The 26,766-nt window shown below is 37.5% G+C and overlaps 2 protein-coding genes across 2 annotated transcripts; both read right to left on the bottom strand.

Moving 5' to 3' along the window:
- Positions 1–2,409: 2,409 nt before the first annotated feature.
- LOC148209981 (uncharacterized) lies at positions 2,410–5,904 on the bottom strand. The gene is made up of 3 exons (XM_088126681.1): positions 3,964–5,904; positions 3,369–3,895; positions 2,410–3,289 (listed from the first exon to the last, which is right to left on the bottom strand). Exons 2-3 carry the CDS (start codon positions 3,891–3,893, stop codon positions 2,585–2,587), a joined length of 1,230 nt encoding a protein of 409 aa, XP_087982807.1. The 5' UTR covers positions 3,894–3,895; positions 3,964–5,904; the 3' UTR covers positions 2,410–2,584.
- An 11,076-nt stretch (positions 5,905–16,980) lies between these two features.
- On the bottom strand, positions 16,981–18,776 carry LOC148209980 (uncharacterized). The gene is made up of 2 exons (XM_088126343.1): positions 18,173–18,776; positions 16,981–18,042 (listed from the first exon to the last, which is right to left on the bottom strand). Exons 1-2 carry the CDS (start codon positions 18,676–18,678, stop codon positions 17,127–17,129), a joined length of 1,422 nt encoding a protein of 473 aa, XP_087982469.1. The 5' UTR covers positions 18,679–18,776; the 3' UTR covers positions 16,981–17,126.
- Between the last annotated feature and the right edge of the window lie 7,990 nt (positions 18,777–26,766).

Here is a 26,766-nt window from a genome sequence, read left to right as displayed (position 1 = left end):
ACTAACTTGCCCCTAAAAAACATCTTCCATAAGCCAGAAGCTTCCGAACGTCTGATGAAGTGGGCAATGGAGCTGAGTGAGCATGACATCCAGTTCGAACCTAGAACTGCGTTGAAAGGACAAGCAGTGGCAGATTTCATAGCCGAGCTCACACCACCTTCCGAGCTGAGCAAGTCCAACCTCGCGTGGACAATCTATGTCGACGGATCCTCCAACGAGAGGGGGTGCGGAGCCGGGGTCCTCTTGCTCGCACCAGGAGGTGAGCGATTTGAATATGCCTTGCGGTTTGGCTTCCGAACTTCTAATAACGAGGCCGAGTACGAGGCACTTATTGCCGGTCTACGAATCGCTAGAGCTTTGGGGGCCTCTTGTATTAAGGTCTTCAGCGACTCTCAGCTGGTTGTGAGCCAAATCAAGGAAGAGTACCAAGCCAAAGACTCCCGAATGGAGAAGTATTTGGGCAAGGTCAGATCGTACCTCACCCAGTTCCGAACTTACGAAGTAAGCCGGGTTCCTCGAGCAGAAAATTCTAATGCTGATGCCTTGGCCAAATTAGCATCAGCGTACGAGACCGACCTGGCTAGGTCGGTCCCCGTTGAGATCTTGGATAATCCCTCGATCTTGGAGCCAGATCTGATGGAGATTGGCACTCTAGAGCCCTCATGGATGGACCCGATTATGGACTTCATTAGGGGCAAGTCACCATAAGACCCCAAGGAGCACAGAAAGTTAGCGAGGAAGGCAGCTCGGTTCGTAGTCCGAGGTGGAGCGTTGTACTGACGTGGTTTTTCCCTGCCTCTACTGAAATGTTTAACCCCTGAAGAGGGCTTATACATCCTCAGAGAAATCCACGAGGGAGTATGCGGCAATCACTCAGACGCCCGGTCGCTGTCGGCCAAGGTGGTCCGACAAGGATACTATTGGCCGACTCTCAACCAGGCGCCAAGAAGTTCGTTAGAACTTTCGACAATTGTCAACGCTACGGAAACGTAATCCACCAACCTCCTGAGTTGCTCACCCCCATCTCGGCCTCGTGGCCATTTGCGCAGTGGGGGGTAGACATTATTGGTCCTTTCCCTTTGGGCAAAGGTCAGACCAATTTCGCTGTGGTTGCTGTGGATTACTTCACAAAGTGGGCCGAGGCTGAGGCACTCTCCCACATAACAGAATCCAAAATCACGTCCTTCGTATGGACAAATATCATATGTCGCTTTGGTATACTGAAGGCCATTGTGACAGACAATGGGAAGCAGTTCGACAACGTGAAGTTCAAAGATTTTTGCAGCAAGCTTGGCATAAGTCACCTTAGCTCGTCCCCTGCACATCCGCAAGCAAATGGGCAGGTGGAGGCAGTCAATAAAATCATCAAGCGAGACATCAAACTTAGACTGGACTCTAGGAAAGGCCGGTGGGCCGAAGAGCTACCAGAGGTTCTACGGTCATACCGGACCACTCAAAGAGAGTCGACGGGTCAGACCCTGTTCTCCCTGGCCTTTGGCTCCGAAGCTGTTGTCCCGGTTGAGATCGGCATGCCATCTGACAGAGTAGAGCGTTACGAGCCCACAGTAAATGGGGAAGAGCTGCTCCTCAACCTCGACTTATTGGAAGAAAGAAGAGAAATGGCTCAGCTACGCCTGGCGGAATATCAAGGCAGAATGGCCAGACATTACAACGCCAGCGTTCGACCTCGAACCTTCCAAGTCGGACATCTGGTCTTAAGGAAAGCCCAAACCCATGTGGGTACCCTTGACCCGAACTGGGAGGGGCCGTTTGAAGTCAAGGGAATAGTCCGACCTGGGACGTACATATTGGCTGATCTGAAAGGAGACGTCTTCGCGCACCCATGAAACGCGGAGCACCTGAAGCGTTATTATCCTTGAAATGCCAAAATGGTTCTCAATGGACTTGTAAAAACTTTTTCAATAGGATTATGGTTGGAATAGATGAGATGATTTAATTTCACGACTCCGAGTTCGACCAGAAATTAAATGGGGGCCACGGACTCCCACACGATCAAATTCCAGCAGTCGGTTAAAATTCAATCCTCCAAAACCTAAGGGTACGAGGTGCGATGCTAAAACCACTGATGAACTTAAAATTCAAACCTTCAAGGTAAAGGGGCGATGTGGAAAGTTCAGAATGATCAAGCCTCTGAACCTAAGGGTATGAGGTGCGATATGAAGGACAGCTACAGACTTAGGATTCTAGCCTTTTAACGTTTTTTAAGTTAAGGGTGCGATGTTAAAAGTCCAGAGTTGGTACAATGCATAAGTACTAGACAGAGATTCGAATTCAAAATTTTAATACTTTTAATGGAAGGCGCGACCTCAAAGGTAAGAGGTGCGAGGTGACGTTGGCTACAAAGTTTAAAAAAAAGCAAAGAAAGGAGTAATGTTGCCAACACCAAAGTAAAAACGAATAAGAGCTTCTTCATTGAATGGAGAACAGAGCCAAGGCTTATAGGCCTTGCAGCTCTGCCCTAACACTTACAAACAAAAAGAGAAGAGAAGAAAGACAGAGAAAGGCCTCAGCTGCTCCCGAGGTGAGGGGAACGTTCGCCTTGCGACCCCAAGAGGGTGATCTCCTAAGAGCCTGCTTGAGGAGCGCCCTCCTGAGTGGTGCCGACCTGGTCCTCTTCGAGATCGGAGTAGTCAGAGTCCAGGTCTCTAACATACTTATTCACCAACGCTTGGGGGCCAGGGGTGCCGTTAGGCCCAGAAGCCCACTGCTCGGCATACCTCTTCTTCAGACCACTGAGATCGATCTGAAGGTCAGGCATGTCGGAAGTAATGCCCTTCATGAGGAACTTGAAGCCCGCGTCAGAAAAGTCTTTGGCAAATCCGTCGAAGTCAGGATGTTGCCTGAAAGACTCCTCCAACAGAGCTCCGTTGCTGAGACGCTCCTTCGCCGTCTCCAGCTCGGTAGTCGCACGTTTCAGCTCCTTGTCCTTCGCTTCAAGCGCCTGAAGCATATCGTCCTTCTCCTTGAGGAGTTGGAACTTCTCCTTCTCCAGGCCCTTGGTGATAGCATGGGCAGCTCGGAGCTGGGCCTTGCGTCTGTCCTCTTCCTTCTTCAACAGCTCGGCCTTGGCGTCCACCTCGGCCTTGGCGTCCACTTCGACCTTCAGAGTGTCCACCTCAGAGCGAGCCCTTAGCAGCTCATCCTTCATGGTGGAGGAAGCAGCTTCCAAGGCAGCAGAGAATTCCTCCTTCTCCCTCGCTGCCAAAACTTCCCTCCCATCCAGCTCGGCCTTTACAGCTAGAGCCGATTGGATGGAAGCAACAAACGCCTGAGAAAAACACCAAGAAGAAAATTAGACCGAGCTACCTGTTAGGTAAAATTGAGCAAAATAAAGAAACCAATCTCACCTCAGCGGCGTAGTCAATGGTCCTCTGCAGAACGGACCCCGGGTCACTTACAAATTTGGACGCTCTTCTGAGGCAGCGGTCCAAACTTGCAGCTGAGATGCGGGACACCTGGTCCCTCACCCCAGAGCTTGACGGTTCAATTCTGAACCGTGCTCTCACGTCGGACGTCCCGCCTATCCTGGCTTCAGGATCGTCCACCCGGTCTGCAAAGCTCGCGGGCAGGACCCCACTAGCTCCGACCTCCAAGGGGGAGGTGGTTTTCTTCTTCTTCTTCCTCCGCTTCAGAGGAGCCCCCTCCCCCACCTCCTCGCCCAAGGGCGAGACATCCACCGCCTCGGTCTGACCCCTTGGGCGCTTCTCCCGCGAAGGACCTCCAGAAGACTCCAGCTCGATCATTGGGGTTGGATCTTCTGAGGCTGGCCCTGCCACAGCGGGAGTTGCAAGTTCCGAACTCTGGGCGGCCTCGAGAGCATGGGCTCGGCCCTTGGACTTGCGCTTTACGTTACTCGCAAATCCGCAAACCATGGCTGCGAAGCAAAGAACAGAAAGTCAACGCAAAGTTAGAGGAAAAGGGGGGGTAGCGAGCTCGGCATACCTAGTTCGGAGTTCGGCCTTGAAGTTTTGATGGGACGAACTGCAGGGTTGTAATCTAACAGCCCGGACTCGAGCAGCAGCTTGTCGGTCACCAAGGTTCCGACCTTCCTGCCCCTCGGAAAGTGCTCCTTGTAATATTTCAGCGTGTCGAAGGAGGCTTGAGTAAGCTCGGGAACTGGCCTGATGGATACTGCGCAAGACAAAATCTGAGTTAGACCTGAATAACAAGAAAGAAAGCTTATCGTAAAAATAAGAACTACTCCGTACCTAGGTTCCCAAACCTAGTGGGAACGTCAAAGAAGGAACGACCTGACTCGTCCTTTGCTAGCCATTCCCCAAAAGCGTAGAACCACTTCCTCACCCATTCTTTGATGGAGGTCGGCCCCTTAACTATACCTCCTGCGCCTTTCCTTGCGCACATATAGTACCGACCAGGCTTCTTGGCTATCCTTTTCACCTCGAAGCACACGAAGAGCTGGTCAACATCCAATAGCTCGACCTCTTCATTTTCCCGAGCTCGTAACCAAAAAAGAATGACCAAAGCAAAAATGACACCCCACCCATTGGGGGCCACTTGAGCCGGAGCCAGCCCAGTTCGGAAAAGAAACTCTTGGACGAAAGGGTGAAGGGGAAGTCTGAGGCCGTACTCAAACATTTTGAAGTAGAGAGTGACCCATCCTTCTGGAGGATTGTCAGCTCTCTCCCCCTCCTCTGGAATCCTAAGGAGGATGTTTTCAGGGATAGCGAACCCCCTACGAAGGGGTCCGAGGTAGTGCTCGGGTATCCTAGAAGGGTATTCCAAACCCTGACCCGAGGTTGAAGAATCACTATCCTCCCCATCGTCGGAGAACCTAAAGTTTTCTATCTCCTTGAGCTCGGACTCTAACCTACGAGCTAAATCCTCATCGGATCCTAAGTCGCTGCTAAAGGAGGACGATGACATGGAAACTACGCTCGAAAGAGAAAGTGAGGGAAGAGACCGACCTACCAAAGGTTCGAGCTGCCTTCAGATCGAACTCCAAAAATTCAGGAAGCGTAAGGTATGACCTGAAGGATTGGGGGTATTTATAGCTCATCGGAAAAATTTCCCCACCATACACGTGTAATCAACGAACGGCTAGGATCTTCCCGAAATCCGAAGCGTCGGAATATTTGAATATTCCGACGATAAATCTACCGCAACAGTTGTATTTTTCCACGAATAGGAAGTCGCCGCGTGTCAAAAGCGAATCGAATGAGCTTCTCTGTCAGGTCGAGATCAAACCGGACAGAGAGGGGGCCGATGTTTGGGGGAGAAAATACCTTGGACACGTGGAGGATAGCTATTGCTGCTTCAAGATGACTCATGAGTCATGCCCAACACGAACCGCCGCGGTTACCACCACTAGCATTGACAGGTGCTAAGTATAAGGGCCGAGGTGCGACCTTGTCAAGGTCCGATCTACCGGGAAGCTCGGCGGGTCCGATGTGAGCCACTGTCAGCGGCGTGATTATCGGGTGTAACCGTCAATCCCGAGATTACCGGGTGTAACTGTCGCGAGATTAACGGGACTACCACCCATAAGTAGAGGACCTCACTCCACACTTAGGTATGGTTTTTGACCTCGAACTAAACTGGGAATCGAACCTATACTGACTTGAGCGTCGAAGTGTTCACCTTTTTGTGCAGGTCCGCCCAAGTGTTCAGGTCGGTCCGGAGACCGGGTTCGAGCTACGATCAGATAAACACTGTTGTGCATATTCGTTCATAAACACACGGAACCATTTGTTAGTTTGAAAGTAGGTTTTAAATATTGACGTGGATAGACATGTCAAGATCTTAATTTTATGACAATATAAATAAAAATATTAACAAAATATCGATATTGACATAAATTTATTGAAAAATATTAAAAATAAAAAAATCTCAAAAAAATATTTAAATTAATATGTCGATGGAGATAAAAAACTTATATTAAAAAATATTTATTGAAGTGTTGATCTGTTGACAGAAATTTATTACGTGACCAAGATATTAAAAATATTCAACTAATAAATAGACAATGAATATGACTAATTCATGGACCAGAGTGAACCGACAATGAATATATCACATCACATCAAATCCATCGACCAATCTTTACCTAATGGACATATTGTATTAACGTTTGTAAATGGTATTATCCACAGAATCAAATAAAAAAAAAAATTCAAAGTCAGAAAAACAATATTGAAGCTCTGTGAAGTTGGAGATCAAATACAGTCCATGTTTAGAGTTTGGAGGCTAAATTTATAATTTAGTAACTAAATAAAAAAAACAAAATATGACTAATAGAGTTCATTGGATAGCTACTTCATTTTTAGTTCTCCGTTTTAAAAAATTATGACGGTTATCCCACAATTTCTTTAGTGTTGAATCATAAATTTTTGCCGATTAGAAAATGTCATGTCACAAATTTAAAATTATATTTATTACCAATACCAAATTTTCACGTATGCTATATTAATTTTAAAATCAACAAATCAAATTATGTCACGTGTCTTTTTTGTAACCGTCTGATAAAATCAGCTAATTGGATCCACTCAGGTGCAGATTGGACTCAAGTCCATTAAGCCTATCTGAAGAAAGCTCAGACAAGATTGACACTATAAATAGAGAAGATTATTTCTCATTTGAAAAATTAAGACGAGGTCAGATTCACAAGAGAATTCAAAATCTTCCAAGTATTCAAAAGGAAGAATTTAGAAGATTCATAGAAAACATAAGAAACTCTTCAAAGACTCAAAGAATCGAAGACTACGAGACTTCAAGAATTGATTTTCAACAAGCTCAAAGTCGAAGACTTCAAAGACTCTTCACAAGCAATAAGCTGAAAACTTTATTAAGTTAATTATAAATCGGAGAACTTCATCAAAGCTACAAGCCGAAGAACTTCAACAAACTCAAAGTCGAAGACTTCAAAGACTCTTCACAAGCTACAATCCGAATAACTTCATCAAGCTCCACAACCGAAGAACTTCAATAAGCATAAAAACTTCATGAAAGCTACAAACCTAAGAATTTCATCAACAATTGAAATCTTCAACAAGCTAAAAGTCAAAGACCTCAAACATCCTTCAACGAGCTAGAAGTTTAAGACATTAATCTTCTTGGTAGGAGAACAAGCTCATTAGTATATTAATATTCATCAGGTTTCATCTCAACACCAATCGGCTTTTGGAGGAGTAGCCCACTTATATTATAAATCTTTGTTAGATCCCCTATATTTTCAATGTGGAATTCTTAACGATTAGTCAATCGAGTGTACCCTTGAGAGAAAGCATAACAAGATTATAGTTGTCAGAAGATTATAGTTGAGAGAAAACATAATTGGGAAAAATCTTATTTCTTGTAGTGAAATACAAGTTCATGAATTCAAGTTTCTCTTTTGCTAAATTTTTTTGCAAATAAATAGTTGTCATATTTTTTTTAGGAAACATTTAAATTCTTAACTAAATTTGGAAAAAAAAAAGTTTTTGAAACCTACATTTTTGTTAAAGAAAAATTTGACTTAAATTTTAAAAACATTTTTAAATTTTTGATAACAAGACAAAAAAAAAATGCATGTGGGTGGTTGTGAGCTTAATTTTTAAAAATAGAAAACAAAAAATAAAAAGCTATCAAACCAGGCATAAAATAATCATTCTTACAAGAATAAAGATAAAATTATCTTAGGAAAAGAGTCATACATAGACTTCCCTGGTTCTTTATTAATGAGATGGAATAACAAAATTTCAAAAGGCTATTGAATTATTGAAGTTTTAGTTGAATAAAATAGCACATGCCGAAACACAGCAAATAATAATAATAATAATAATAATAATAATAATAATAATAATAATAATAAAATAAATAATAATAATAATAAATAAATAAAATAAAAAATCCAGGACCATAATCAGATGCAAATTATTAGGCTGTCATTTCAATAGCCAATAATTTAATTAAAAAGTCAAAGCAATTATATTAACATTTTTGTTTGATTCTGCACTCAAATGGATGGAAGCAAGACTCAAGCTTTGAAATATCCGAATGATTAATTGATATTTTTATTATTCCATTAAAAATATGATGGTAAAACGAGCCTAATTCAACGATAATTGATATATATCTCCAATTAAGAGGTGGTGAGTTATTGTACATAAAAAAGAAAAAAAATCAATGAAAGATAAAGTGCTAATATAATTAAAATCACTAATAATACCAACGTAAATACTAATATTAAAAGTTTTAGAATTATATAAGCATGTGAAATGCTTGATTAATTATTAATTTAAGTATTTTTATGATTTTTCTAATGATTTTTTTTTCTGAAGAATATTGATTGAGATTGATATTCTCTTTTTTATAAAATTGAGACGTTAACAATTTTATCAATATCAATATTAAATCATTAAAATCATTAAGAGAGAGTTAAATAGGATGAGATGTTCTTTGGTTGATTTAAGAAATTTTTTTGACCCATTCTTATTGTTGGAGTTGCAAGTATTATATTTCCAATTCAAACCATATTCTAGTTAGGTAATAGATCCAACCTTGCTATAGTTGTTTACGAATGCATTATCTTTCGTAGAATTAAAAAAGAAAAATACAACCCATCTTCACTTAGTATTAATATTCATAGGATTCCATCTCAAATCATGTCTCTCAAGATCGTGACTTTTTGGCTCATCGATCTTTGTCGGATTACATTTTTGGATCGAATGCTGACTTGAGCGTTTTGGACTCTCATACCATATCAATATTTATGAAATTTCATCTTAAAACAAATTAGTAATGAGAAGAGTAGCCCACTTATATTATAAATATTTGTTAGGTCTCTATCATCCCCTTCAAGATCCTGGCTTTTTGATTCATCGATTTTGGCCGGATCTCATTTTTGGACTGGATGCTCATTTGAGCGGTTTGGGTTCTGTACCATATTAATATGAGATAATATCTTTGTAGGACTGTTTTAGAAACTTATTTATATAAATGTCTAAATTTTTTAAATTTTACACTTTTAAATTTCTGCAGATAAGATTTTATTTTTAATTCGAAATTTACCCTTATTTATTGCATTTATATTTATGATAGTTATTTGCTTTTTTGAAATATAAAAAATTTAATTCCATAAATTAATATCATAATCCTTTAATTATTGATTAAAAAATATCCAAATCTTAATTATTGTTGGCACAACGTCTTCTCATGATCCCCATTTCTGTTGATTTATGCTACTGCTCATTCATACCTGTTCGTTCATTCACTCCCTACTGCTACGATTCTTCTTTATACCCATTCTTTGGGTTTTAGTTTTTTTTTTATTGCTTCCATATTTCAGGTTGGTACAGTTGCTTCAATACGTATATTGTTTGAATTTTTTCTACTGCAATTCACATTCTTTTATTGTGTTTTTGTTTTAATGAAATCAATTTTATGATTACAGTTTAGCTATTTCTTATGTGTTTGAGGTCCAAATGTCTAACTTTTTTTTTGTGTTATTTATCCTTTAACAGAAGATAATTAACGAGAAGCATGTCTTGATTGACGTTAATATTGAAAGGAGAAGAAAATCATAGTTTATCTATACATTGAAGTAAATATGGGTATGAATGAATGTTATTTTCTTGTTTTAAATTATAGTTTAGCTATTTCTATATATGGGTATAAATTATGTTCAAGTTTTTTCGTTATTATAAAATATAATCTACTTGTACTATTGAAATCTACTATTAACATTATGTATAAATGTCTTTTAAGTAAGATATAATTTATACCCAAGATGAAATTATATCCATGAAATTCTATAAGACAGGGTATTAAGTATAACATATTGAATATACAATATATTCGGTATAACATAGACTAAACTTTCTGAGATATAAAATTTATCCGGATGTATTGATTTACATCAGAAAGACAAGATGTATATCACTAACGGTATATATCCACAAGATTCTTAATTTTAAATCACTAGTATATATCCAGATATGTAAAACTTGAGATATAATATATATATATCCTATATATATCCTACTCTAAACACTATACTATATATCCCCACATATACATTATTTAAAACAAACGAAATCAAAAATATATACTCGTATAAACCAACTAATCTTTGTAGGCAGCAATAATAGATTCAGATTTTTTTTTCTATTCAATTAAACAAAAAATAAAAACTACCGGATAATCCAAAATGAAGGAATGAAATGCTCACGCAGTCTGAGGTTTCAGAGGAAATCAGAGCCACCGGAGACAAAATCAAATGCCAGAGATGAAATGTTCTACGACAGAGAAAATCGGAGCCGCCGGAGACGAAGGGAGACATCGACGATGTCGGAGAAGATGAATGGAGGTTTCAGAGGGAAGAAGAAGCCCGACAGTCGGAGGAATGAGAGAAAATCGAGGGAGAAGAACCGAGGTTACGAAAATTTGGGCATTATGAGATTTTTCAGTTTTGGAGAGTGTAATTAGCACAATTTCAGGATTTTCTCCCAATTTACCAATTTTATATTTTAATTATGATTTAATATTGAGATGAATCTTATGGATATATTAGTAATTTGTGTCATGGGTACCATCTAATTAGGGACTTTTTATGATAAAAGTGTAAATTCTATATTTTTCATCATTTACGTAATTAAGATTCCTAAATAGACCATGTACTAATCTCATTTATTCATGGTTCATCTCAAAACTAATTGGCAATGGGAGAAATAATAGTTCACTTATATTATAAACTAGATCTATCTTTTCAAAGTGGGATCCGAACTAGAATATTTAAATTAAGTTGATTAAGATTATTAAGATCTTGTGTTCAAAATTTTGTTAACTCAATCTAATCCCATCCATGTTTGTCGTAGAAATGTCAATTATTTAGTTATAGAAATATCAAATGCATGTTAAGAGACGTTTCAATACAACTGAACTAAAAATCAAGAAATGTTTTTAAACTTGTTCATGTCGATTTTTTAGTGCATTACCTGTATGTGTCACAAAGGTGTCGCGTACATCTTGATCTCTGAGTCCTTCGTCTCCTACACGCAAAAATCTAACCTCGACCAGTATGGATGCTTTGCAGAATGCACTCTAATGCTTATGTTAGAAGTAAAGATGAGAGCAAATGGGTATGAAGCAGATAGAGTAGAAAGGAAAAAATCTCGAAGACGAGAGCCTACTTCGGAATTTGTGTCAAAACCTCACAAGGAGTTGTGTAGGGAAAAACAATTTAGCTCAATTAGGGTTGTTTTTTTCTCTTATATATCGGGAGAGAGAGAGGTTAGCATGTGTGAGACAACACAGGGAGGTGGTATATGTCGTGCCTGCGATTTGTGCTGACCACTGACATTCTCTTTTCCCTTATGTGTCGCGAATGAGGGCGTGACGGCGTCCTGGGTGGTCGTCTAAAACAAAACCACATGGTATATAAGATAAAACAATTATTTCCATTGGTATGAGACTTTTTAGATGAAACCAAAACCAAGGCCATGAGGGCTATGCCCAAAGCCGTGAAGATACTCGGGGTATGAGAGTATTATTGTTCTTAACAACTTGAACCTGGGTGAGAGGTGTTCTCATCCGACCTCGAGTTCCCTCCACCACAAGTGCGTTCTATTTGAGTCCTTAAACTTTCCAAGTGTATTCTGTTTTGATTAATTGATGTTCAAAATGTCTACTCCAGTCCTTGAATTGTAAAAGAAAAATAAAGTTTGTTCCCACCATTATTTGGCCATGACTTATCCAATAGACCGTGGATAATAAAGAAGCTTCAAATATGTGAATTAACATGTTAATATGAGTACACATTGGATGTATATAAGTTATGTAGGTATCGGGTAGGTAGATATATTAGGTGGCAAAATAACCCAAAAAAAAAAAACTCTTATGACAGATTAGGGAGTAAACAAGCAAATAATGTCAAGGGGAAAACATGGTTCGTAAAGAAAAATGAGATTTAAATCTTAAAGCAAAAGGGGAAACTCTTTAAATACATCAAACATATATGCTTGTTAATTTATTTTTGAGAAAACATTACATACATAGAACTTGATTATTTAATGATATAAAAAACTTTAATACATTAGAAACGAAATTGAAAAACCACACAAGACCAAACGATATCATATATTTAGCCTTAAACCTTATTACCAAACATGACCAAAGAAAAAAACGAAGAACAAAAAGAAGAGAAATTACTTAGATGATATGAAGATGAAATGAAGAATACTTATTCTATGCTTCATCCATTTTGTCATCTCCCCCATCTGCAGCCTCTTCCCTAAGCCTTGCTTGCTTTGCATCATAAGCAATCAAATCTTCAAGAGTGTCATCATAATAAGGTCTGTCATCTTCTCCATCCAGCGAAACAAAAACCCTAATGTCATCAAAGAAAGGATTGTAGTATTCCTCATCCTCGACAGCTTCCTCGGTTTCCTCGTGCTCTTCTTCCTTTTTGCCCGAAATCGAGTCCCCTACTGTCTCGACCACCTTCCCGGTTCCGGCAACGACGCCACCAACTACACCACCGACGATGGGTGCCGACTCGGCCGCGTGCCCGACGGTTTCAACCACCTGCCCCGCTCCATGCACTATGCCTCCCACAAGGCCCGTCCCAGCTTTCGCTATTCCCTTTAGAAAACTCATTGTCTTCTCTCACTCTCTATGTGCTTGCTTAGTAGTTTTATGGCATGGGAGCCCCCATCATGAAGGGGAGGCTATTTAAAGGCTAATAAAAGCAATCACCTTCATGTGTTCTCATTTTCCGTTTCTTGTCTCTTATTTCTTTTTTCTTTAATTTTTGAGAAGCATAAATGTTCGACAATTTTCTATTCTCTTTTCTCATTTTTTAAGAAACGTCTTCAAATTGTGTAGAAATTTTTTAAACAATAAAATTAAGTTTCTATATTTGTACCTATCCATTTTTCTTCACTTGTAAAATGCATAATAAATATTTAAAAATAAATAAAACATAAAAAAATTTGTTTATTTAATTTAAAAAAAAAACTAATTTTCATGTAAATTTTTTTTAATTAAAAATGGTAGAGAACAATAAATAATTAGAAATGATTACCTTTCATTTTGTCAATAAAAAATAAAGAACAATAAACAAGAACTAGTTACAAAACTCAGTCTTCTATTTTTCTTTATTAAAAAATAAGAAGTGAGAAACAAAAAATATGAAAGAGGAAACGAGAAACGACAAACAAAAACATTATCAAACTAGCTCTTAGTCTAACAAAAATTTATAATCGACATGAGTTACTCTTCTCATTACCAATCGATTTTGAGATAAAATCTTATAAATATTGATACTTAGTAACTGTTCGATGTATATTTTAATGACCATGAGATACAATTTCGAGATATTTCAATAATTTCTTTCTTATATATTCAACGGTGTAAAACCAGTTGATAGTTGATACAATAATTTCTCTTTTGTCTTTGAGAGATATGGTCGTGGAGATAAGATTGGTGGGGCAGAAATCTCAACTTCAAACAGTTTTTACATTATGAAAAAATGACAAACCAACACAGGTGGCTACCTCTTGGATTGTTCTACTCAATTTGGACCATTGTGACCACACAAAAAGTAAAGTACTATTTTAGTTTCTTTCTTGTGGCAAATTAGGAGCCATACAAATTAATCAAGTTATCCATGTTTTTTTTTTCCTTTATCTTTCATTTTTTTTTTTTGTGTTGGGAAATAAAATATCCAAGTATTTGATTTACAATTAACAGTTCAATTTGAATTATTGATTTTGCATATGAATGGAATACCAATAAACATTGATGGGCCTTTCAGAAAAATAAATCAACATAGATACCGAGTAATAAAATTATAATATCATAAAAAATTGCCAGTAATTTTAATTCAAGTTGTCTAATTCAAGTGGATAAGGTTTGTATTGGTTTTTCTAGTGTCATTAACTATCAAAGAAAAGAATACTCTAGACTCTACATAATAGACAATAATTTTAGCCCCAAAATTTATAGTCTTTACATTATTTGGAAAATTAATAATATAAACCAACATTATATGTTGCCCCAAGTTTTAAGATAAAATTGATTTAAAATAAAATCAAATAGAAAAAAATAATTGACACAACCTGCTAATGATCTAGGCAAATAAAAATCTAATTTACACTTGGTTTAAATTTTATTTTGTTCCACAAACTTTTAATGTTTTTTTATTTTGGTCTTTCAACTTTAGCTTGATTTTTTAAAAGTAATTATTTATATTTTTAGCCTCTAAACTTAAAAAACTATCATTTTGGCCGTTATTGTTATTTTATCGGTTAAAATTTGTTCACCCAATACTCGTTGGAGCAAATCTATGGTTGTTTCAATACATGCATATGTCTATCACATAAATATACACTCAAAGATACTAAAATGAACAAGGTAAGGTGAAATGAGTGGGCAACCTTTTGGTTATGTAGACCTTTGAAATACACACACAAAAGACCTTTCATACACACAAGGAACTTCTAAAGAGAAGGAAAAGAGCAGTTAGCTTTGATGATCAATGACCAAGAGGCAAGAATAGCAAGTTTCTTCACTAAGGTACATTGGTGAAACAGTCCACAAGTTTGAGTCCTCTGGAGATGGCGCAGTGACAAAAATATGATGTCTTGTGGTATCACCTTCCATGAGATATTGTATTTGAACCTTGCACTAGCTATTAATGATCCCACATTGAAAAGAAAAGGGACCTTACAATGGTTTATAATAGATATGGGCTAATATTCTCATTGTCAATTGGTTTTGAGATGAAACTCCATCAATATTAATATGGTATCAGAGTCCTCAATGGCTAACATAAAAGCAATAAGATCTCTACTACGAAACTACCCTCCCTAAACTTATTTTAAAATAAATATATTACTTTTCCTTTTTTCGACGAGAATCGTACCTATATTTTTCCATTATAGGAATCTTACCTATATTTCTAATTCAAATATTTTTCCAACCAATTTTTTGGAGAATTATACTAGAAAAAATATTCAATAAATTAAAATCTAAAACAAAATTTAAACAATATAATAATTATTGAAAATTATACTCAAAAGATAAAATGGAACAAATACGTGAAGGTGAACAGAGGAACTGTGAAGGTGAACAGAAGAACAAATACTGTGAAGGTGAACATGTGAACAAATACGGTGAATGTGAACATATGAACAAACACGGTGAAGGTGAACAGATGAACAAATACGGTGAAGGAACAATTACGGTGAAGGTGAAAACAGAGGAACAAATACGATGAAGGTGGACAGATGAACAAATACGATGAAGGTGAATAGATGAATAAATATAGTGCATAGGTGAACAGTAACAGAGGAACTGTGAAGGTGAACAGCAGAGGAACAAATACGATGAAGGTGGACAGATGAACAAATACGATGAAGGTGAATAGATGAATAAATATAGTGCATAGGTGAACAGAGGAAAAAAATCACGTGAATAAATAAGTATTTTTGTGAACAATTAATACAAAAATATAAAGCACTCTACTTCAAACCAAGAGCAATTCGCAGAAAGTCAACATATAGGCCAATTTGTCGCATCGCTTAATAGATCTTGTCTCTCTCTCGCTTGATTTCAGTCTCCCTAACCATACCCTCAAGTTTCTGTCTCCCTTACCATACCCTCAAATTTGTGTCTCCCGTACCCTCAACTTGGCTTCGATCGTCTCCTCTCTGATTGCCACGTCTCCTTAAATTTTATTAAGTTTATAACAACAGTTGGAAAGAAATCAAGAATCAATGAGAGATAGAATCTAGGAGAGATGATAGGAGTTAAAAGATATTTTAGTTTTAAAAATAATAACTAAATAGAAATGATAAAAGTGTCAAAATCAAACGTGCAAAATAGTTAAAAAATAAATAAAATGGACATTTTTAATTATTCATGATGATTCGGCCATTTTTCAAAACTGGATGACAAATAAGGATACCGACTGTAAATTGTCATATTTATAGGATACCATCTCAAAACCAATTAACAATGAGAGGAGTAGCGCTTTGATATGTATTATAAGTCTTTCTTAGGTCTCTTATCTTTTTAATGGTTAAGGATCTGACCTAACAAATATTTATAATAGACATGATTACTCTTCTCATTGACAATTGGTTTTGAGATGAGACCAATGAATAATAATATCCATGTGAGATACTTAACAATACCAAAAGTTTGTTTTAACCTTGAGTAAATCAAACTATTTCTAATTCTTTAAACATGAATTTCCTCGGCGTTACACTCCACTATAAACCAAGCGCTGTACTCTTATATGTGTTGTAATGTGTTCTCCCTATAAATATAATAGTAACCACTAATTATTTTATCCTTCACATAGTGACTAAATTACTCTTCTGCTCCTATAGTCACCTCTAAATTTCTTATTATTATCTTTTATTGACTCTCTAATAGATAATCTTTCATGAACCCAAAATGAATTAACACTTCTTCAGTATTGGGAAGGTGGATACTCTAATGTCCAAGCCCCAATTTAGCCTTTAATGAGAGTCAACCTATACTTAATAAGGGAAAATAGACACTTTTATTTTTCCCTATTAGAAATCTGTCCAAGCAACCCCAATTCGATGGGTTCTCAAAACTGTACAAAACCGGCGAACAAGTGGGAAACGAATGATAAATAGGGAGGAAATAACAATGTAAGATAAGACCTTCACCTTCTATTCTGGTACCATCTTAACCATGATTAAACGATCAATGAATCGAAAAGCTTAACTTAACACCTCCTATGTAGATTCTTTAATTCACATGAGCGGGGTGAGAGTCGAGACGTTCCTTCAATAAACTTACAGTTTTGGGAACATATCCAATAATTGGGGTATAAAGAACTTCTCAAAAAGACAAGTATACATCTCATTTATATTTGTAATGTTTACAATACCATATTAATATTCAAGAGATTTCTCGATTAGTTTGGGCACAAAATCCCACGAAAGCATTGGAACACAGGCTGATCAAGAAATACCAAAAGGCAACTAATAAAAAAACAATACAATGTTATTCAGATAACCAAGAACATTACAAAGAAACAACAAATACACAATCATGAAAAGCAAAGGTACATCTGTTACACACTTATTAGAAACACAACACCATGGAGCAGGAGCTAAATGAGGTCATGATCAGATTGGTTCAGCCACAAATTGAAAGTTGTAGTAATTAAAACCAGTAAAAACCCCATCATCAAGCCGACTAATAGCCAACTTCCCATTCATAAGCCTATCCTTCTGAGTGTACGAGAATGGCACATCATAAGAAGCCTGAGTAGCAATTATACTCCCCTTCACTTTAGTCCACGGCGGCACCACCACATCGTGCGTCACCTCCACAATATTTTTCGTCCTCTCAGTTTCCCCCCATGAATACTCCTCCCCAGACTGAGCATAAACCTCAATCTCCCCGCCGGAAATCCGCGGCGTTCCGCTAAATTCCGCCGTCATTTTCACCCCATAACTCACCGATATTTTAGAATTCCATGTGGAGATCACTGTGTCCTCGTAGTTCAGCTTCACGCTCAGCTTATCGGCCACATCCTTCAGATTCTCCACAGTCCCCGTCGCCATCACGAGGGGCTTCTCGTCGTAAATCCTGGCCGACGACATTCGGAAATTGATGTCGTAAATTTCCCTCGAAAGCACGAGCTCCTGTACTTCAATCTTAGCCCTGCCCGTGATGCCCGACGCGTTCGCATTCAGGCAATTCTGCTTCCCGTCCACGCTCAGGCTCTCGCATATGTGGTTGTTGCCCATGCTGCGAAACGCCACAACGCCGCCGTTGTCAACTCTGATCGGCCAAAACCAGGTGCGGCGATTACTGGCTGAGTTCTCATCCCCAGTCACTGCTATCCAATTTGTGTCGTAATACCAATATTTGTTGTAAACAATGTTTTTTATCCGAACATGGCCGTCCGGCAATTGCACAATCTCGTGTTTCACTGCAGGGTCTGAGAGATCGGTGGCATGGAACATGGGGTAAATGTAGCCGTAGTAATTCATGGGTCTGAGGTAGCGGCCGTTGTGGCCCTTGAAGGCAACGTACCTGTTAATTAAGGATCCACGTTGGAACGAAATTGTTAAAAAGAGACCTAACAATAATTTGTAATACACATTGACTACTCCTCTTATTGTCAATTTATTTTGGGATGGAACCACACGAATCCTAACAGTACCTTGGTAGGAAGCATAGGGACTCCCAGTCGACGGTGGTTACGAGGTCGGAGCGGTCGGTTTCCGGTTTCGAGCTTTTGGCGAAGAGGGAGTTGCTGGGGGCTCCGTCGGTGGTGGCGGAACGGAGGTGGAGCAAGAGGCTGAGATAGGCAGTTCGGAAGCGGAAACCGCCGGCGGAGGCGTCGTGGATGGGCTTGAATAGGGTGCAGGTGGGCTTGGATTGGTCCTCGTCGGGCTTGGTGGCGCCGGCGAGGATGTAGTGGGAGGATTGAGATTTGAGAACCCAGTATCGGTTGTTGGAGCAGCATCTTACGTGGAAATATCCTTTGCCGAATTTGGAAGGTTCGAGCTCGAACTTTGTGTGTGCGTTCGTGACTTTGTCGCCGGAGAATTGGAGATGCCCAAATAACTCATCGTCCTTGCGAACGAAGGTGAGGTATTTTTGGTTGGATAGAGATTTGAGGGAGAACTGCGTGGGGACTGTGGGAACTTCTGGCTCTTCATACATGGCTTATGGCTGATAGATTTACTTCAAATATTGATAAGCCTTAGCCTTAGCTTGTGTGTCCCTTGTAGCCCCAATCAGCTCTCCTATTTATAGCCGGATTCTTGGAGGTGTCTGGGGCACGGACTTGTGAGGAGTGGAGTTGGGAGAAAAAATTGGAAAATAGCTGCCTTTTTAATGGTCTTATCCTTGCTATAGTTCGAAAAATTGACAAATCATTGTAAAGGGCTTTAAATTCTTGGGAGATTGTTACTAATGTTTTCTGGACGTAGTCCTGAACGAGTATAAATCGGACAATTAATTTTCTTGTCAATGATCTTTTCAATGTGAGTTTAATTTTCTCTCAAGATAGTGGCTCTTGTGGACTCACCACTCTTGACTCCAATCCTATTTTTGGACCGCATGCTTATTTGAACTTGTTGGGCTCTGATACCATATCATCTAAAGTTTTAATTTTCTATTATTCCATATTAATATGCTAAAGTAATCAAATATTGATGGATCCAACAATATGAAAGAAAGTTTTAAAAAGGTAAAAGAAAGGGAACAAAAAATCTAGATCTTTGAAACTGCAAGATTAATTTAAACAAAGAAGACGACTTGAAGATTTCATTTATACTATATAAATGATATAATAACAGTTGAAGTTGGTATGCAACAAAGGGATTAAAAAGAATTAATTAAAATTAGTCTGATCTATATATGTTTATGGTAGAGTTTTTTTTAAGAGGATTTGAAATATTTTAATTGTGGAAAAAAAAATGCAGAAAGAGTATGGAAGGCTTCCTTCCCAACCTAAATTTCAAAGAGTTTCACGAGGTTAGCCAAATAATTGAGTTAAAAAAAATAAATAACATAAAAGATTTTAGTGAGGAGGAAAAGATAAGGGATGCTCGATTAAATTGAGATGAATTTGAGCCTTATTGATTATAGATTTTCTAAAAAAGTACTACATTTAATTAAACGTTTTTTTTTCAAAAAAAAAAAACATATATTATTCTATATTCATAAATATATACATATACATATATATATATATATGTATAATACACAACATTTTTTAGATTCGAGGGTCTTAGGTGATCACCTCACCACTTAAGTCGATCCTGACCATATTAACATTTTTGGGATTACATCTAAAAAGTAGCAAGATCCTTAACATACCCTCGTTTGAACTTGTTGGACTCTGATCTCATATCAGTTTTCATGGATTTCATCTCAAAACGAATACTTAATAAGACAAGTAATTCATATGTCTTTTAAACCTTGTTAGGTCCTTTATCTGACAAGGCATTTGGAGTCTTTCTTCAACTTGGGGTCACAAGCTAGTACTTCCTCTCATTCATATATTGGTGGTTCTGTTTCTTAGCCTATCTTCTTTAGTGTTGCTTCCAAAATTCTTGAGTGGCGTCAAGTTATGCTCGATGAGTTTTTTTATCCTTAGGAACAAGATATTTGGAGTCTTGTCCATTCTACTAATGACATGAATATTGTTCGTTGTAAATGGGTATTTCATATTAAGTATAATCTGTACTTAGATATAAGGTCTGTCTAGTGACTAAAAAGTTAATCAATTATAGAGTATCTTTAGCACATGTTTGAGAGTGATTTTGGCATCTCTATAATCAGTTTTACTCATGTCAAAATCATCTACATTTTAAAATATAATGTTTTTTAAGGATTAATAACTGATTTTGGAAAACAACACTAGTATATGTGATTCCCAATGAATCATTTGGAAGCTGATTCTCCAAGTAATTTATGACCAAAACATTAATATAAAATTAGTTTTTTAAATGATTATTGTAATTTTAATTTTCAAAATTATCTTTCTATTCCCCTTGTTTTCACCTTAAATTTGGAGGAAATTTATTCTATTTTCTAAAATTTTTACCACTCTCTAACTTTATTCATCATTAATTTTGTTTATTTCCCTAAAATTTTTGTCATCTATCTCTAAATATTTAGTTCTCATCTATTTTATAAGTTTATTTCTCTGTCTAAAATTTTTGTCTTTGACTCTCTAGAATTTCTCTCTAAAAAATTTGTCAAATTTCTTGTTATGGGAAGAAAAGTATAGAACAGACAAAGCAACAGAAGGGGAGTCGTCGAAGACCGTCGGCCTCAGCCAACCCGGACCGGCCCATGGCCGGCGCCGAGACCTCCTTGGTGCCGAGGTCTTTTCGGCCAAAATGTCGAGAACCTTAATTCGATTCCCCTCAATCTTGTGCAGCCCAATCTGAAATCCTGCCTGATCTCGACCCTTGATCCGACATTAGGTCCACGACGAAACACATGGGCCCAGAAGTCCAGATCTCCTAAAGATACTAGGATTCGACTTCTGTAAACCCTAGGGAGATTAGGATTCAACTTCTATAAATAGGGAAGTAAGGCAAACCCTAAAGGTATCCTCACAATACCCTACACCTTATACTCAACTGCTCCAATCCTAACTTAAGCATTGGAGCCAGTGTGGCAAGAGCTACACTAGTCTTAGTACTATTCTGTTTTGCAGGTCTCGTCGATCCCTTTGTTCTAGAAGATTGGTGCAAATTCGGCTGAATCCTAAGAGGCCAACTTCCTGCATCAACAATTGGCGCTATCTGTGGGAACGACTAAGGTCAAGCCAAGACGATCAAATTGGCCGAGCCCTGCTCGGATCCGAGGAGGTCGTTTAGGGGAAAAGAAAATCAACAAGGCGTGAGACAGAATCCAAAGGAGAAAAAATCAACATGAATTCTAGAGATAAACCACAACATTCCGACGACGAATACCATACGACTCGAAGGCTGTCTTTACCCGAGATGGCCGAGGGTGAGGCATTTATACAACTTCTTGAGCAAGTCCTAGGCGACACAAGACGACATATTCCAGGACAGGAAGAGCGACTGGCGGAAATTATTGAATAGAACAGATTGACCGCTTTAGCAGAGAAGGACGCAGGGATGGACCAGAACATATCCCTCCTCCTCAAAAGACTTCAACAACCAGGAAATAGGTCACCTACACTTATCCGATGTCCATAAAAAAGAAAAGCTCTTTGCCTACAGGATCTGGAAACTACACGACCGCAAAAGTTAACGACACAGAAAACCCGACCAGGCCTCGCGAACACCATGGTCGACAGAGAAAAACCATTTAACCAATATGCAGGAGAATCACAGAAGTATAATGTCCTTTTTAATTATTGAATAGGTTTTTATTGCTTACATATTAGGTGGTATATGTCGTTTGTTTCAGATTACGTATGATTTTATGTTTCCAAAAATGATTACTTACTTCTGATCAGTTCTAGCATCTGAGATTTAATTAGATTTTACTACTGGTAACGATTGTCGAGGCCCTCCAAAATAATTACTGATTTTACTAAATCTAACTTGTAGAAGTAGTGAGACCAGGTCGAATCTCAATGAAATTAATTTCTCAAAGTTAAATGGGAGATTTGTATTTAAAATTTTAAATTTAAAAAGATAAACTAAAAGGACAAATAAAGTCAATCTTACCAAAATTCCAACCAAAGTTGTGATTTTCATCCAATTGCAATTTTGATCATAGGCTTTACAAAAAATTAGTTTCTTGATTCAAGAACTTAGTCTACCTCCTCGGAACAACCGTGGTAAGTTTTAATTCTCCTAATTTAATTAATTTAGACCAAACATCAAAATTAAATCTTATTAATTAATCAACTGGGCATGATAGCGTTCCATATTAATCAAAGAATAACATTAAGGATAATGAGAATGACTAAACCAAAATTAATTAATTTGAGATAGTTGCAAGTTAATTAATTTTGTCTCTTTGTTTTCCTTGATTCTATTATGTTATCTATATAAACATGGAAAAACCATAAATACACATACATAAGCCAACCCCTTGCCACTTATTTATATCATTCATGACAATTACGGATCACAAACTCATGGATAGCAGTAGAACAATTAATATGAATTAAGGCGTCAATTTAATTAATATAAATTGTTCATAAATAATAAAAACAGGAAACAAAGAATACTTTAAAAAGAGAAAATCTCTATCTAAACTTGAGCCTCTGAAGCTTACAATCGGACTTGAATCACCCTTGAGTTGGAAGAATTAAAGCCTAGCTACTCATGGTAGAGGGAGATAACTTGAATTTTGGAGAAGAGAGCTTTTTTCGTTGGAACTGGAATCCTGGAGCTCCCAATAAAACTTCTCTATTTATAGAGGTTAATTTTATACCGATGAATTATCTCTAATAAGGAATTCATAACTAATTGAGAATTCCTAACTACTTTGTAAGATCCTTTTAAAAGAAAACAAATTATTAAAAGAGTTTCTAATCAATTAAAGATTATGTTTTCTACTTTGATTATATCTCTTTATTTACAAAATATCCTAAAAATCCATAATTCTCAAATTGAAGCGTCCCACAATAATAATTGTGTTTGTATTTTATCCCTTGAACTCTCCCCAATTTGGCGAAGTCCGCATTATCCTCTAAAATTGCACTTTTAAATTATTATTCTTGAATATCTTCAATTTGCCACAAAATAATAAATTATAATTAAAGTCAAATATTTAAACATAATAAATTAATAAAATGTAAAATAAATATATAAAATATGGGTATATTTTTCATCTTATCAACTACTTGAGCATTTACTTTTGTTCAAAACGAAAACTCCTAAAGTGGGGGCTTGGATAAGCTAATCAATAGCTAATGAAGGAACTCGAACTGGGATAGACCTAGAAGCAGGCCGATAAGCTAAAAAGCCAATTAGTGAAACCGGGGAAGAGAGTCCCAAAGGTGCTGAAAAGCATGCGTACAGGCACAGCAAGGTTAAAACAGAAAGCATGCATGCCAAACCAATCAGTGAAACCAGGGTATAAAACCATTTGGCAAAAGACAAAATATGTTAGAAACCCAAGGATATTGATTAAACTCAGGGTAAAAAACTGGCAGAGGCCAAATAGGTTAGAAACCCAAGGGTACCAACTAAACTCGGGGTATAAAACCATTGGCATAAGCCAAATAGGTTAGAAACTCAAGAGTAAACCCTAGGGTATAAAACCATAGGCAAAAGCTAGAACAGTTAGAAATCCAAGGGTGGTACCACTGGCCCAGCTAAAAGTTATATCCCAAGGCCAACAAAAAAAAAAAACCTAAACAGTTAAAATTAACTGTACGGCAGAGTCCAAGAGACTTGACCATAGCCGACTACGACAAAAAGGTATGGAGGCTAAGAAGGCCAACCCATGAAAGTACAAGCGACAACAACAAAAGGATATCGACTGGACTCAGAGTATAAAATCATTTGCAAAAGCCAAATAGGTTGAAAACCCAAGAGTAAACCCTTGAGTTTAAAACCATGGGCAAAATCAAAACAGGTTAGAAACCCAAGGATGGTACAGCTAGCGCAACTGAAAGTTAGATCCCAAGACAAAAACCTAAACAGTTAAAATTAACTGTACGGTAGAGACCAAGAGACCTTACTTCAACCAACTATGACAAAAGGGTAGAGGGGCTAAGAGGGCCGACCCATGAAATGATAGCCAACTACGACGAAGGGTATGAGGGCTATTCAACAAAAACAGCCACCCAGGGAACGATCGAGTGACAAATACTCTCAATATAGAAGTCTTAGCATTTTACTTATGCTTATTTTCTTCTATTTTGAGAGTGGGGGCTACTGTTATGGGAAGAAAAATATAGAACGGACAAAGCGACAGAAGAAGAGTCGCCGAAGACCGTCGACTCGGGTCAACCCGGACCGACCCATGGTCAGTGCCAAACACTGCTCTGTGTCGACCAGGCCTCGATGTCAATGCCTCCTTGGTGCCAAGGTGTTCTCGGCCAAACCCCAATTCGATTCCCCTCGATCTTATGCAGCCCAATCTGAAATCCTACTTGATCTCGACCCTTGATCCGACATTAGGTCCACGACGAAACACATGGGCACAAAAGTCCAGATCTCCTAAAGATACTAGGGTTTGATTTCTGTAAACCCTAGGGAGATTAGGATTCAACTTCTATAAATAGGGAAGTAAGCCAAACCCTAAATGTATGCTCACAATACCCTACACCTTATACTCAACTACTCTGATCCTAACTTAATAGCATCGAAGCTTGTGTGGCAAGAGCCACACTAGTCTTAGTGCTATTCTGTTTTGTAGGTCTCGTCGATACCTTTGTTTTAGAAGATTGGTGCAAATTTGGTAGAATCCTAAGATGTCAAATTCCTGCATCAACAATTCTCTCTTTAAACTTTACATATTAATCATTCAAAATAATTTTTAATTATATAAAAATCACTTGAAAAAGTGTATAACCAAACATTATAATAATTATATAAGAATCACTTTCACGAAATCAGCTATCATTAAATCTCTTTTGTTAAAATCACTCATTCTAAAATCATTCCCAAACAGGTCCTTAGTCTTGTTATTAAGATCTCCATATGGCTTGAAACACATGCGACTTCATCTCAAATTTAATTGGCAATGTGCCATTTTTTACAATAAAAAAGTTATATATACATGTTTAGGTGACACATAACCAAAAGAATTTGTCAAAATGCAACAAACTTGCATTTCATCAAAAACTCTTGGGACCATAAGTGCATATGGTGCATTGCCTTGTATATGCACAAAAACATGCATTTTGTTAAGTATTTGAGTCTAATTACTACTAGATGCTGATGTATAAGTGTCTAGACTATGATTAGATGATTACGCAACATTTGGACACAAAAATGAATATTTAACAGCCATTTCTAAGCATAATAAAGTTAAAATAAACATAAATGAACTTCTTTCTATCTTTGAAAACAAGGGTAATCACAAGACCCCTAGCTTTTCTGGCTCGACTTTGAATATCCTGACATGCCGGTCAGGGTCAGTTGCGATAGCCTTGGTCAATAGAATTATAACCATGTCATCCTTGTCGCGTTTCCCATAGTCAAAGATACTCTTGATCCATATAAACGTACGACCACACTATCTAGTGAGGTAAGGCAACTCAGTCATCTGATATCGACCTTAAACATTGAAACTGATAACTAACTTGAGTATCGAAGTGTTCACTTTTTTCTTTCGCAAGCTCTCTCTTATCAGTTCTCGTATATCTTACTTGGTGGAATGTGGCTGAAACATTGATGATTACATGTATAGACTACAAAAATGAAAATTTACAGGGGAAAGAATTTACGAGGAAAAATCTAAAACTAAGCTTCACACCAGTTTTAGGGTACTATAATAAGATTTATACTTTTTACTCGTTCATCTATGTACTTGTGAAAAGTGGCTCCTCTCTCTATTATTGAGATTCTGTTACTACTTAATTATGACGTCAGACCGAATGCTTGGACTTTGGTACCATATTAATATTCATGGGGTTCATCTCAAAACTAATGAAAGGAATTGCCCACTTATATTATAAACCCTTGTTAGGTCCATTATCTTTTCAATATGGGCTCCTTAACATTATTATGGTATCAAAGCGCTTTTAGTTTTTTTTTTCTCTTCTTTGCCATTTCTGCATTTTCTTCTTCATCATAGAATCATGGACGTTGATGATATTGTTACTCCTGTTGATCAGACTCCAGATATTGATGTTGTCTAGCCTCTAGCGTCGATTTTTCCTAACGTTCAAATTCCGGCTCCATCAATTACGTCTTCTTCTTCCACCACTCTGGTTGCCCTAGAGGCTTACACCAACCCCTATTATCTCCATCACAATTAGTTACGAAATTCTTATCGAGGACAACTACATGTCTTGGAGCAATATCTATGTTGATCGGCTAATCTATGAAGAATAAACTTGGCTTCGTTGATAGCACTCTTCCACGATCCAAGATGTCTTCTTTTGTCTTGGAGCAAGCTTTTAGGTTGAGTGATGATTTGTTCATCCTTAACATGGTATCAGATTCCAACAAGCTAAAACGAGCATCCGATCCAAAAATGAGATCCGACCAAGATCGATGAGCTAAAAAAACCTCGATCTTGAGAAGACATGTTAAGGATCCCACATTAATAAAAGAAGGGACCTTACATAAATTTATAATAGACAGCTACTCCTCTATTGCTAATTAGTTTTGAGATGGAACCGTGAAT

The sequence above is a fragment of the Momordica charantia genome (assembly GCF_013281855.1).
Source record: "Momordica charantia cultivar OHB3-1 chromosome 7 unlocalized genomic scaffold, Mcharantia_2.0 BLBB01000007.1, whole genome shotgun sequence".
Classification (NCBI taxonomy): domain Eukaryota; kingdom Viridiplantae; phylum Streptophyta; class Magnoliopsida; order Cucurbitales; family Cucurbitaceae; genus Momordica; species Momordica charantia.
Note: the sequence above shows the minus strand (reverse complement) of the source record. Positions and strands in the feature narration are given on the sequence as shown.